General features: G+C 48.1%; 1 protein-coding gene across 1 annotated transcript in view; it reads right to left on the bottom strand.

Moving 5' to 3' along the window:
- Positions 1–14192, bottom strand: part of CEMIP (cell migration inducing hyaluronidase 1) — a 171811-nt gene that overhangs the window by 23695 nt on the left and 133924 nt on the right. The window contains exons 14-18 of the mRNA XM_005560260.4: positions 8080–8285; positions 6990–7059; positions 5963–6091; positions 3379–3464; positions 2326–2457 (exon numbers count right to left, since the gene is read on the bottom strand). Coding sequence (XP_005560317.3) covers positions 2326–2457; positions 3379–3464; positions 5963–6091; positions 6990–7059; positions 8080–8285 — 623 coding nt within the window. The remainder of the gene's footprint in view (positions 1–2325; positions 2458–3378; positions 3465–5962; positions 6092–6989; positions 7060–8079; positions 8286–14192) is intronic.

The following is a 14192-nucleotide window of genomic DNA, read 5'->3' as shown; positions in this document are numbered from 1 at the left end:
CATGGCTTTATATCCTTCATAGATCCAAGCTCAAGGGCCTGGTGAATCCACAACAACTGCACCAGGCTGGTCCCGGTGGCCGGCATGCTCTCTAATTCCCAATGTACTTTTTCATACTCTGCTCACCCTCTTTCAGACACATGGACCTTTTTCTTTTTCTGAAGCACATTTAGTTCGAATGAATCATTCCAGTCCCATCATTAGGGCACTGTCTACTCCATTTATTTTCCAAAACTTCCTGAGTCTTGTCTCCCAGACCGCTCCATGGCTTTTTGTCATTGCTTCTGTCCCCCAGTGCTCGGCTCCTGGTTCCCTCATTCTTCCAATCCTTGAAGGGATCCCTATCTTCTGTCAGCCTCTATTGCACCAACCTTGTCCACGCATAGGACCACAGCCTTGGTGCCAGCCAGATCCTAGGCTACCTTGGAATGAGTCTGGTGGGAGAGTAAAAGACACACCCACTTTGGCAGGAGGGGTCTTCGCAATTTTTCTTACTGCCCTAAATCTGGCATTCACCGTCTCTTTAGGGACCTAAACTCTGAAATGCCCACAACCAGAACCAAGAGATTTACCGAACTTAGGATACTGCGAAGAATTTTGGCATTGACACCATCTAGTTTCTCTTCAACCCAAGGCTTCCACCCACCTTCTGCATAGTGCCCCTCCCAAGGATGCTCTAGGGTCTGCTCTAGGGATAAGGAGCCTGGCAGCTTATCACATAGACTGGTGTCTTATATGGTAGGAACGCTTTTCCTTCTCCAGAGCTGAAACCTGCTCCATGCCTATCACTTTTGCCTTCTAGAGCCAATCAGAACAACCCTGTCCCCTTCCCCTAAATGCCCTTCAGAAACCCAGAATCAGCTCTCTTCTTTCCCGTCCCTTCTTCTTAAAACGAATGACTTCTTTTCTTGCAAAATGAAGGCCCCTCGGCCTGGCAAAGTGACTCACGCCTGTAATCCCAGCACTTTGGGAGGCCAAGGTGGGCAAATCACAAGGTCAGGAGTTTGAGACCAGCCTGACCAATGTGGTGAAACCCCATCTCTACTAAAAATACAAAAATTAGCTGGGCGTGGTGTCGCATGCCTGTAATCCCAGTAACTCGGGAGGCTGAAGCAGGAGAATTGCTTGAACACAGGAAGCGGAGGTTGCAGTGAGCTGAGATTACACCATTGCACTCCAGCCTGGGTGACTCATCACAGATGAGAGTGAGACTCCATCTCAAAAAAAAAAAAAGAAGGCCCCCTCAGTCTCTCTGCCTCTGTTTTTAGGTTTTGTTTTTTTGACTTTTTTTAAAAAAAATTTTATTGTTTATTTTTGGCCACTGCCTGCTGCCATTCTATGCCCCTGCCTGGCTGGGAGACCCGAAAGCCTTTGCACCTCCCCTTCTTTGTCTCTCATGCATCTTCCTGGGGCTCCATTGCTAAGTCAGTTTCTCCCCAGATCTCTGCATATCGGAGCAGCCTTTCTCTCCCTCCCTCTCTCTCTTCTCTGTCAATGCTGTGTCTCTGCTTTTCTCCTCACATACTTTTCAATTTATCTTGTTCCCTTTCACCTTTATTTCTCCTTTACTTGGTCACAATAAAATAGAGAAATATGTTTATTTCCTAATAGGGTTTCTGATTTCCCATTTTTAACACAAAAGGCAGACAAGGAGACATTTCACAATACTCCCTGGAAACAAATCCCAGCTCTGCTGACTGTGCCTTCTGGATCTTGTCCAGCATGTGCCAGTCACTTATATAGGGACTTCATATGAGAGCTCAGCGTTCCCTGCCTTTTTCATTTGAGTCTTGGAGTCCAGTGAACTGTAGCTCCAAGTTCCAGTTCAAACACTAGCTAACTGCATGACCTTGGGAAATTCACTAAACTGAAACTCAGTTTATCATCTCTAAAATGGAGATTGTAATTTATATGTTTGAGAAACATGGTAAGAAAGAAATGCAACTAAGGCTTCCACACAGTAAGTGCCCAGAATATTCTGGCTTCTTTCTTCTTCCCTCCCTTAGCTGATGGGCCGTGTGACCTTGAGAGAGCCAAGACCAATGACTATTTGGAAGCAAATCATAACCCGCAGCACCTGGCACTATGGGCTGAAGCCAATATGCTGCTTTTAGGTTTTGTTTTTTCTGATTTTTTCTTTGTTGTTGCTGTTTTTTGGCCACTGCCTGCTACCATTCTATGCCCCTGCCTGGCTGGGGGACCAGAAGGCCAAACGTCAGTATGTCTGGCTTCCCCTCTCTGTTTTGCTCTCCTCTCTCTGTGGGGGGCTGAGGGAAGACGCGCCATGCCCCCTTTGTGCCAAAGCCACACGCCACTCTGACTCACCGGCAGCTGTCCAGCCACACATCCCCACCGCGCAGCCAGGCCCCATGGTCCTGGTTCTTGTAGGCAATGAAGTGCTTGATGATGGCTGGCTCCCGAGGCTTCAGCGGGTCAGCATCCTGGTGAGGGCTATATCTGCAGCACACCATGGGGAGGGCACAGGTGGTGGTTTTGGGGGCACACCTCTGCTTCTGGGCTCTGTAAGCCTCTCTCTACTCACAGTGCCTAGGAAGGCACTGACTAAACAGAAACCCATTTGCATTGCCTGGGCTCTGGAATGAACTTTCTGAGTTCATCACAGAAGCAAGAGGTCACTCCTCCATCAGCCCATGCAGGCTCCTCACATACTGAAGAACCTGCCCCCAAGTGGGTCAAAGCACAGAGGAAAGTTCAGACAGCCATTTCCACAAGGGCATGCGACATAGTCCTCGTGGCCCAGGAGAAGAGTCTGGAGATACCCAGCTCTCGCACTAACTGGCAGGTCACCTTGAACTAGTGCCTTTTCTGAGCACTTCTTAGCTACAAAACGGAGTGGACTATCATGTTACCATATTACCCACTTTTGATGGAGAGCAAGCAACTTGTCTCTTTAAAGGAGATTGGTTTTGCTAATTACCTTGAGGTTTTTAAAGCACCTTTTAAAAGTTGCCCCTGGCTTTCAACTGAACAGTAGGTTTATTTATAGGCATGACCTGCATGTTCTTTCCCATTAAATTGATGGTAAAATTCTTCCCTTCTATTCTCTTCATCTTTTCATCCTGGCCCAACCTACTGTGGCCCTGCTCATTTCTGCTGACTTACCAGCTATTCACTTTGCTGAGGGATCTAGAAACCTCTGGGAATTTCTATCTTCCTTTGGCTACTGGAGCTGGAATCCTAATTCAGACTTTACTCTGCTCAGGTTTTCACCATTGTACCCCCAGCATATAGCTCAATGCCCAGCACAAAGCAAGGGCTCAACAGATGCTCAGGGAATGAATGAGTGATTGAAGGAGGGGGAGGCAGGAACTGGAGTGCAAGGTCACCATGGACTGTGTCTTCCCAATGGCTGAGTACCTGGCAGAGATGATCGAGAGGAAGGGCCGCTTGTCCTTGGCAGAGGCCTCAGTGGTTTTGACTCCGTTGTCTATGATCATGCCAGCCTGCAGGGAAGAGATATTGAGGGACACATTAACTTCTACTGTGGGCTAAAGGCATCTTCTCACACTCAGCCTCACTGCATACTTCTGAATGCTCCAGGAAAACCGGCTCTGTTTTCAGGCTGCATCAACAGAAGTAGAGGATCTACAGTAAGGTAGGTGAAGATGCTGCCTTATTCTGCATTGCTCAGACCAAATCTGGAATATTTGACCTCTTTGAGGAGCATATGTGGAAAGTGAGGTCTAGAGAGATTATATACCTTGTCCAAGGCCAAATGGCAAAGTCCATGTGCAGAACCCATACTGCTTTGGACAGCCCAGGCCCCAAGTCAAGAACAACAGGTGTACACTCGGAGGAAATTTATCTGCTGTGATTTAAAGCAAATGCTGAACCTAAGTCCCATCGTTACCTTGGACAGGGGACAGTGACCTTCCCACAGTCTCATTTTAGCTCCTGTCTGTCTTGAAGACAGAATCTGGCTTTCTTGTTTGACTCTAAATATGTCCACTTTGTCAGCCATGGGGTAGGGAGAAATCAAGGCAGCTGAGTGATGCTGCCCAGGGAGGCCACCATTCAGTCTTCATTCCTTTCTGGATTCTCTTGGCCTCTTGTGAATGCTCAAACTCAGATTTCTCTTCTTTAGATAACTGGAGGGCACTGTGGTCATGTCATTCTCCCTCTGGCTTATAATTCAGCAGCAGTGATGTGAGTCAGATGATGTGGGGTTGACTCACAGCTCTACTCCCACTAACTGACTGGGCAAGTCCCTTCACCTCCTTAGCCTCAGTGATATCATCTGCAAAATGCGCTAGTAACACCTATGTCACAGGATGGTTATGAGGACCCAATAAGAGACCCCAGGTGAAGCCTCCTGGAACAGGTCCCTCTCACTGTGGATGTGGAGTCAAGGCTTACTGGGCATGAACACCAAGGGTGGGACCTCCTCCTTAGCTTAGACAATTGAATCATCCAGCTGGAGGCTCCTCTTCACTCCTTCCCTCCCTGCCTCAGAGAATGAGACCTGCCACCTTCCTCAAGACCCACCCCCGCCCCACCCATAAGCCCTTGCATCCCTGCTTGTTAGAAACCATTCACCTGCATGCACTCCTCCCCTTTCCAGCCTCTCCACACCTGCTAGGTTCTATGTGGCCCACCTCTCTTCTCATGAAGCCTTCCCAAGGGGTGGGAGTGGGGGGTTTCTTGACAAGCAGCCAACACATTCTCTCCACTGTTCCCCCTGCCACCAACAGCAGCATGCTCCCTGCACCTGCCTTTGTATGAAGACAGCTCTCTGAGGGCCATGTCAGCCTCTAAAATGCCCTCTCTGATACCCTGCACTAATTCTCCTCTGTCAAGGTGAGACTGTTGTCCTCCACACCTCTGCTCACTGCTCGATGACACTACCCTCTTCCTAGTTCCTGGGATATGACACTGCCTGGGGACTCTTCTTCTCTTTCTGCCGTTCCACTCTGCAACTGCTCACCCCTTGCCCCACCCTGCAATTGCTCGCCCCTTGCCCCACCCCATCTCCTAGGTGTAAGCACAGATCTATTCTGAGACTGTATCTCTTCATTTTGGTCTTCTCTCTGGTTGGGCTTTTACAAATATTTTTACTTTTTGACTCTGAATGTATCCGTTTCCTTTGAGGAACATCAGTTTTTCTTCATTGGTATCATTAGGGATTGGACCAGAACACCAGCCTAGGCATTTGGGAGTCTGCCTGTGCACTGCCCTGGCATCCTTGAGACCACCTCTGCCCCCACAAACAGCGTCTCTGGTCTCAGCCATGCTCCAAGCTCCATTCCTATGCCCCACGACTCTGGTCTTGACTGCTGTCCTTACTGGGAGGTCCTTGACAGACTTGAGATCCCAGTCATCTTGGTATGCCCTCTGTCCCCCAGTGCCTAGCTTGGTGCTGGACACAAAAGCAGGTGCTTAGGACATATTGATGAGCAAATGAAGATGACTGAGGACTTTGTGTCCCACCTGCCCACTGAGCTCTGTACAGATGCAGCAACCCATTCATTTCCCAAGAAACAAGACAAGGGCAAACAGCAAAGAGGATGCCAATGCTGCCTCCACCTTCCTTCAGAGCCACGTCTTGATTTCCTTCAGCTTATGGATCAGGCCTAACTTTTCATGGTTGAGACTACACCCAGACCCGCCAAGTGAACTGCAAACCAAATTCAGGTGCCCAGCTCAGGGGCCACCAAGAGAAGCTCTCCCCCCGTCAGCATGAGTGAAAGCACAACTTGTTCCTTTTGGCTCTGGCCATATGCTAAGTCCATGCCCGTGCAGGAACCACCACAGGAGATTTGTGTGAAGAATGTGGCCAATGGCCTGGGAGGCCTCACAAGGCTGCTCCATTTTCTTCGAGACCAGCGTTAAGAATGCAGTTGTTCCCAGCTCTCGCCAACTGGTTGTCCCGGCTCTAATCATCTGCAGGCCTGGGAAGGGGACCGAGAGGCTGGCCAGAGAGGCGCAGTCTGGAAGGACTTACCCGGTAGTTGGAATGTGCTCGGTTGTTATAGAATTTTCCCAGTGGAATATGCTCTGAATAACCTGGGGAGTACATTCCCACGGAGGGGCCCGTTGGTACATGGTGAAAAATAAACCAAAATCCAGTTTCCTGTTGGGGAAGGACAGAAGGGAAAAGCCACAGCGTTCAGCCTCAGAGAGCTCCTGGGCAAGGTGGCCACGCAGCCCACGCTGGAGGTGGGTCTAGTATCTAGTGCCGTCACCCACACCAGCCCTCAATGCCTACCCCCAACACACACCTCCGTGTGGTCCAGTCTGGAGGGAAAACAGTGACAAGTAGAGCCCACCATGAGAGTTGAAGCCCGTCATGGGTTCCTACTCTATCAGACATGGCTCGGAACTGTTGCATTTCAATCACTGTGGGCTTAAACTCCTCTTCCTGACACACAGGGAGATTTCATTGTCTGCTTTCCCCTTCATTCTACAGATAAGGAAGCTAAGTTCCAGGTCAAGGTCAGGGTCCCAAGGAAGGCCAGAAGCATGAATGGGTGGGTGAGAGCAGGGCTGTGTGGATGGAATGCTGTGGCCGCCACTTCCCAGCTGTGTGTGTGCCCCTGGGCATGTCAGCTCTCCTAGCCTTAGCTTCCTCCCCTATCAGATGGGGATAATAATAGTACCTGCGTCACTGGGTTCTTATAAAAATCAAATTATGTGAACTTACAACACTGATACGTCAGGTACCTTTCTAAGCTAAAATCATGGCATTCTAATATGATTTATTATACATAAAGCATTCAGTGTTCACTAACTATGGTCACCAGTGTATTATGAAGTGACAGGGCTGTCCTTTAAAACCAAGTCCAAAGGACACCCCCTGCCCTACCACCCCCAGTCTGTTGTTTTCCTCTTCACTGTAGCTAAGCCTGTCTGCATGGATATCTGGGCTTGGGGCTCAGAGCACAGATACTTCAAGGTAAGCCTCAGGAGCTGTCTCCCAGACTCCAGTCCCTACCCTCACTTTCTGCCAAAGAAGGGATACTTCTGCTCACCTCAGATCCTGCAGCAGCACAGTTTATGAGGTTGTTGTTGGGATTGGCCATCCAGAAGGTGGACACAGCACTGCAGGGAGGGCAGAGATACCTGAAGTCAGATAAAGGCCACCAGGGGTCATCCTGCCACACGGCAGGTGCAGGTCAGGCACTCTGATATTGGCCTGAGAGTCTCTTTTTTTATTATTATTTTTTTGAGACAGAGTCTCGCTCTGTCACCCAGGCTGGAGTGCAGTGGCGCAATCTCAGCTCACTGTAACCTCCATCTCCCGGGTTCACGCAATTCTGCTTCAGCCTCCCAAGTAGCTGGGACCACAGGCACCTGCCACCACGCCCGGCTAATTTTGTTTTTTTTGGTATTTTTAGTAGAGACGGGGTTTCACTGTGTCAGCCAGGACGGTCTCAATCTCCTGACTTCGTGACCCGCCCACCTCAGCCTCCCAAAGTGCTGGGAGGCCTGAGAGTCTCTTATCAGAGATCTGAGAAATAATTGACTTATTCTGAAACCCGGTTTTCTAATTAAAGTGTGGTGCTCGTTTAAGCACTTAAAATGTTCAGAAATTTAAAAAAGCACGAGTCTTGAAAATAGAAGCAGTGTGCAAGTGATGTCTGGGATTGGCTCTAAAATACTTGTAGGTCAGAAGAACCCAGGAAAGTAGTCCTTTCTAAGGGAGGGGCGCTGCACTTGGAAGGCTTACTGCAGAGAGATACCACCCCGCCTCTGTGTCTCTCTCTCTCCATATCTAGAAAAGGGTCCGTGTGGTTGGGGCCTCCGTGGCAGCTGAGGTGACAGCCACTTCCTCTCATCAAAGGGCACTGTGTGGATAAAGGGAAGCCCCACAGATGAGAACAGGGGTCCTCTTTGGACAAGAAAAATGCACATGAGGCAAACTGAGAAGGGAGAAGAGAGAAGACACCCTCCCACCTGCTCTGCAGGAAGCGGGAGCAGTAGGTGGTTAAGGGCTGTGAGGCCCAAGCTGCTCAGAGCCCCAAAGTGCAGAAGTCTGGTGCTGGGCTGAGCTGAGTGAACACATGCTCACACATGCACACCCCTTCCCCCCAGCACACAGAGAGGGGTCCAGGCACTTACTTGCAGTCTTGCCTGGGCTTGGGGATGTACCCCGGATAGGAGTCCTCTGTGATCATCTTGCACATCTTGCTGTCACGGTCTGAGGGGAGGAGGGTTCCGGACTTGACAAGGAGGCCAAGACAGTGGTCAAAAGTGTTGCGTTCCTCTGGCCCATCTTCCGTGAAGAAGCAGTGGCCCAAAGAGTTATAGCCCACAACGTCCTTGGTCTGCAGGGGTCAAGACAGGGATGTTTCACCAAGCATCCAGTTATTCATGTGCCCATTCATTCATTCGGTAAACACTAAATAGTCTCATGTGCTCATTCATTCATTCAACAAACACTAAATAGTCTCAGCCATACACTGGGCCCTGGGAGGAGCATTGGGGGTTTGGAGATGAATAGGACACAAGCGATAGGCCTGGGGAAAGTGGGACATGGGGTGGGATGGTGACTTTTTTTTTTTTTTTTGAGATGCAGTCTCGCTCTGTTGCCCAGACTGGAGTGCAGTGGTGCAATCTTGGCTCACTGCAAGCTCTGCCTCCAGGGTTCAAGCGATTCTCCTGCCTCAGCCTCCTGAGTAGCTGGGAATATAGGCGTGTGCCACCACACCCAGCTAATTTTTTATGTGTTTTTAGTAGAGACCCGGTTTCACCATGTTGGCCAAGCTGGTCTCAATCTCCTGATTCGTGGTCCACCTGCTTTGCGTACCCAAAGTGCTGGGATTACAGGCAAGAGCCACTGCGCTGTGCCAGGGATGGTGACTTTTAAAAGCCCTTTCCAGCTGGAGGAGCTGGGGGTGGTGAGGCTCTATAGGGTAGGAAAGGGGGCAAGATATCATACGTGAGAAGGTGAATCCAAGAGGAGGCCATGGGCTGGGCCATGCGCACCCACTTCGATGGAGCACACAGCTGAGTGCCCTGCGTACAAGGACTTACCATGGAGGGACTCCACAGAGGAGATCCCACTGAGGAAGGGTGGACGAGGGAACTTCATCTAGGAGCAGCACCTGAGCTGGGGCAGGTGTGCTTTTTATTAAGACCAGTATAGATTCTCCTTATTGTACCCTCACCCAGAAATCCAAGCCAGCTTGTTAGCCCAAGACGCATATCAAGCCACATGTGCAACACCTGGGTTCAGAACTAGAAAGGGCTGCAAACTCCAGCTCTTTGGTTTCCTTTTTGGAATACACAGTTAGTGGGGAAAGCAGAAAGAATATTTGCATGGATATTGAGATACCAGGGATGTAGTTTCAGCAGCACATCCAAGCAGCGTGGGGATCTCAGACAAGACTCCTATCTTCTCTTCAGTCACTTTTTTTCCACCGCAAAAATGAAGGACTTGAATTCCATGATCTCTGAAGCCCCTTCTGGGTCTGAATCTCTAAACTCATCAATCTCAGAACTCAGGTCTTCAGAGGGCCTCTAGCCTGGGCCCCACCTCCCTGTCCAATCCCAGACTCTGTTCCCAAGCATAACTGGCAAACAGGTACCCTACTTCTGCTCAGACACTCCAGAGAGATGCTCACTTCCTTGCAAGGTGGCCTGTTACACAGTGGGGCAATGGCGAGAAATGCCTCCCTTATCTTACACCCTTCATCCCCACCCCTGGGTACAGACTGCCCAATGATGTCATCCACCAAGGGAGTTCCTGCTTCCTGATGACATCAATTCAACACATACCTATTCAGTACCTGCCACCATGCCATCACCGGAAAATCCACATACCAACCAGCAACAACCCTCCACCTCCCACCCCTGGCACTGTGAACATTTCGAGAGGCTGTCCTATGCATTGCAGGATGTTTAGCAGCCTCCCTGGTCTCTACCTACTAGATGCCAGGAAAACCTCTTCAGTTGTGACAACCAAAAATGTCTCCAGACATTCATTGCCAAATATTCCATTGGGTAGAAGGGAGGAAGGGTGACATAATCATCCCTGATTGAGAGGCCCTGATGTAGACACCACAGTTCCTTCCAGGCTTTTTTTTTTTTTTTTTTTTTTTTTTTTTTGGAGACAAGGTCTGGCTCTGTTGCCCAGGCTGGAGTGCAGTGGTGTGATCTCGGCTCACTACAACCTCTGCCACCTGGGCTCAAACCATTCTCCCACCTCAGTCCCCCGGGGAGCTGGGACTACAAGTGTACGCCACCACGAATGACTAATTTTTGTATTTTTGGTGGAGTTGGGCTTTCACCATGTTGCCCAGGGTGGTCTCAAACTCCTGGGCTCAAGCAATCCTTCTGCCTTGGCCTCCCAAAGTGCTAGGATTACAGGCGTGAGCCACTGCACCTGGCCCAGGGTCTTTCATATAATAGCCGCCTACTCCCCAACTCCCAGGCAGCCATCCTTTAAAAGCATCCTCAAACCACACTCCATATCCCAGCACTGGACTGGCCTCTTATACTTTTTAATCTTGCTGAAATCTCACACCATCCTCTATTCAATTTTTATTTTTTTTAGAGATGAGGAAAACGAGACTCAGAGAAGGTAAGTGATTTGCCAAAGGTCACATAAGCCATATGTAGAAGGTCAAGGCTAGAAGCATGGTTTTCTGTGTCCTCACTCCATAAGGGAGAACCCAACATACATGTAGCTCTGTTCCAGGCAGGCTCTCTGTTCTTCTGAATAAACATCCTTCCCTTCATCTTTAGTAATAGGCAAGGGTGTGATCTTGAATCCTACTCACCTGTTTAATAAGTCAATCAGTATCAAGGTCAGCCAATGGGACTGCTTTCCTTTCTCCTATTAAGCTCGAAAAGTTTATTATAAATAGCCTGGACAGACAAGCATGGGAGAAAAAGGCAAGAACATCTGAGGTCAAGTGTAATGCCTTCAACTTTACAAAGGAGGATCCCAAGGCCCAGAGAAGGGACATGGAGTGTCCCAGGATGCTCAGCAACCTCATTCTGCAGCTGTGATCAAACTCAAGCCTCTTGCCTCCTGCCTCCTGCCCCCTGCCTCCTGCCCATAGCTCTTTCTAAATCTTAGGAACCCATTTACCCTGCTGTGTGGATCATACTTTGGGTAGTCTTTCTCTGAATAGGAGTAAATAATGAGTTAGGTACATTCTTATTCTAAAAAATGCCAGAGAAAGAAACTAACTCCTGAGAGAAAAACCCTCATTGAAAGGAAGAAAAATGATCACTGTTTATTGGATACTAAATGTTTTTACATGTTATCTTATTTAAACCTCATGGCAACTACGATTCTATAAGTGACACAGACTTAGAAAGTTGCCCCACATCACTTCTCTTGCAAGGACTGAATTGGGACTTGATTCCCCATCTGTCTGAGTCCATAACCTGTGTGTTAATCAATACTCAACAATGCCAGAAAGAAAAAGGTGCTCTCACTTTGGGCTGCATTTCTTTCTTCTCATTAGGAGTGGGGTGAGGATGGCGCACAGAATCAAGAGGGAAGCATGATAAGGCCGAGGACAGCCCTGGAGTGGGGGTAGAAGACACAAGTTCAGGTCTTTACTCAGCCACAAACTTGCTGTGTGTGACTTGCGTTAAGTGTCCCTGTGTGATAGGATGATGTCTAAAGTTTCTTCCAGCTCTAACATTCTGAGATTGTTCTTCCTTAGAACATTACCCAGAGTTAAATATTTAAACTGTGACGTAGCTTGGGATGATAGATGTAGATAGATGGATGGATAGATAGATAGATAGATAGATAGATAGATAGATAGATAGATGGATGGATGGATGGATGGATGGATGGATGGATGGATGGATGGATAGATAGATAGATAGATAGATAGATAGATAGATAGATAGATAGATAGATAGATAGATAGATAGATATAGCAGATACATAAACAGTAGCTGCATAAACAAACATGCATATAGATTCACAGGTGGCCATTCAGTCCCTATGTGTGCCAACCAGAAGTAATGCGTAAGTTCTCCCCCCATTCTTTTGCACAAATTGTATTTTTCCCTTTGTTCTTCTGGATATCTTCCTCCCTACTGTTGGTTGGTAGTTGTGAAAGCAATTCCTGAACACTGTTTTAAGTCTTCAATTGTTTTTAGGTGTGGTCCAGGCAGAGATTGTGAAGGAGAAAATTCCTGGGCTCTGCCTGACACAGAGCTAGAAAGAGCCAGCAGGGACTGCTTCAGTGGCGGGGGAGGGTGTGACCATTTTATTTGGTTTATGGTCTAAACCAGGACACTTTTGAAGTGAAGGAGGTGTGATTAGTAGTTAAGCTGGGACAACAGGTCAAAAATGGACCATTCTGTGCAAATCAGGACATATCTGTATGTAATAATTTCCACCATCAACCTGTATACAGCAAGTAAAAGAAACTGCTGTTTAAAACAAACAAATACAGATAGAAGTGAACTTTACTTGTTTCTGCCTGCTAGGGTGGGTGTGATATGATTTATGTGATTGAGAAACTCGACAACAAATACAACCATGTTATAAAGAAGACCGGCATTTCCAATCTTCTGCCATTTTTTTTTTTAATTTCTTTTTGAACTGCTGAAAAGAAGATTGCCATAGAGTAGAGTGGTGGGTCATTTGTTTGTGAGTGTCTTAATGAGTTTTTGAATATGCAAATTAAAACCGGGTGGAAGAAAAAACCTGGACAACCAAGTTACTCTGCCTAACAAGGAAAGGAATGAGTTTCTAAGGCAGCCCAGAAGAGGTGGGGAGGAGGATGGGAGAATGAAGAGGAGGGGAAAAGAACTCAATAACCTGGTTGGGGGTGGGGAGGCAGTAGCCTAGGGGGAAGCGTTTGGTCTATAGAGGGACCTGTTACTCCATGTCTTACTGTTGGTTTCCGTGCTGATCTCTAGTGTACCCCCTCTCCCTCTGCATCTCTTACCCCAATCCACCAGTAAAAGCCCTGGGCCAATGAAACTTTTGGGGAAATCAAGGACAAGGGTCTGGGTTTCATATTTGGGTTCATATGGAAAGGAGAGATTGAAACTGCCTTTGCAGCAATTACAAGAGTTAGAAAATTATGACAGTGAAAGAGATCTGACCTAACCAACTCCATCTTGCTTCTAACCTCCAAGCTGTCCTTGGTCATTCCTGGGCGTAGGCCAAACTGACTTTGGGAGGAACTTAGTTTATAGTTTAACTTTGAAACAAAAACTATAACAGCCCCTTCCCAAAACAAATCCCAGTCTTACGGGGGGACTAAACTGCTTTTGTAGGACTAACAAATTAGCCACGAGATTAGAAATTATGGTTTAGGAGTCATGCAGCTAGAGGCCACAAGATTCCAAGCCTCCCCAACTGCTCCTGGGGACAACATCGCTATTGTAAACCCTAAGGTTAGTGCTTGAGATATTTTTAAAATTCCGCACTAAATGGATCAGCTAGTGCCTCCCAGATGGATAAACTGGCTCATCTGACCTTGTGGCCCCCACTGGGAACTGACTCAGCACAAGAGGACAGCTTGGACTCCCTGTGATTCCATATCTGACCCGACCAATCAGCACTCCCCCTTTCCCACCCCCTAAACATCAAATTATCCCTAAAACCCTGATCCCCCAATTTTGGGGGAGACTGATTTGAGTAATAATAAATCTCCAGTCTCCCATAGAGCCAGCTCTGTGTGAATTAAACTCTTTATTGCAATTCCCCTGTCTTGATAAATCAGTTCTGTCTAGGTAGCAGGAGAGGTGAGCCTGTTGAGCAGTTCCAAGTTGAGAGCAGCTACATGAATCAAGAAGTGAGTGAGAATGTGAATTCAAGAAACTGAAAGAGGGAGGTAACCAGGAAAAGCCGAAGCCTCTCCCACAAATTCCAGAGCTGTGAGTCAGGGAGAGAGGGCACTGGATTTCCTGCCAAATACACAGAGGGCTCAGCCATCTTTCATAGGATGCCAGAGGGAGGATGTGTCCCTGGGGCTGGGGCACTTGGGGACTGGCTGCAGTCCATATAGATGGCACCCCTGGAGCAGTGCAGGGCACAACCTGCAGGGCCACATGTAGCAGCCTGTTGGGGACATCCTGGTTTCAAGCATCTTGTGGCTATTGGGAGCATTTATGTCAAAGATAGAACATTTTGAGCAATGCACAAGGAGGAAAAGAAGGAAAGGAAAGGGCATGGTTTCTTCTCCCATTCTCTGCCTTAAAGAGGAAAGGGAGGAAGAAACAAGTAGAACCCATATTGAAGTCAT

This window comes from Macaca fascicularis, chromosome 7, assembly GCF_037993035.2.
Source record: "Macaca fascicularis isolate 582-1 chromosome 7, T2T-MFA8v1.1".
In the NCBI taxonomy this organism is placed as follows: domain Eukaryota; kingdom Metazoa; phylum Chordata; class Mammalia; order Primates; family Cercopithecidae; genus Macaca; species Macaca fascicularis.
The sequence above is the reverse complement of the archived record's forward strand: the minus strand, read 5'-3'. Positions and strand labels throughout refer to the sequence as shown.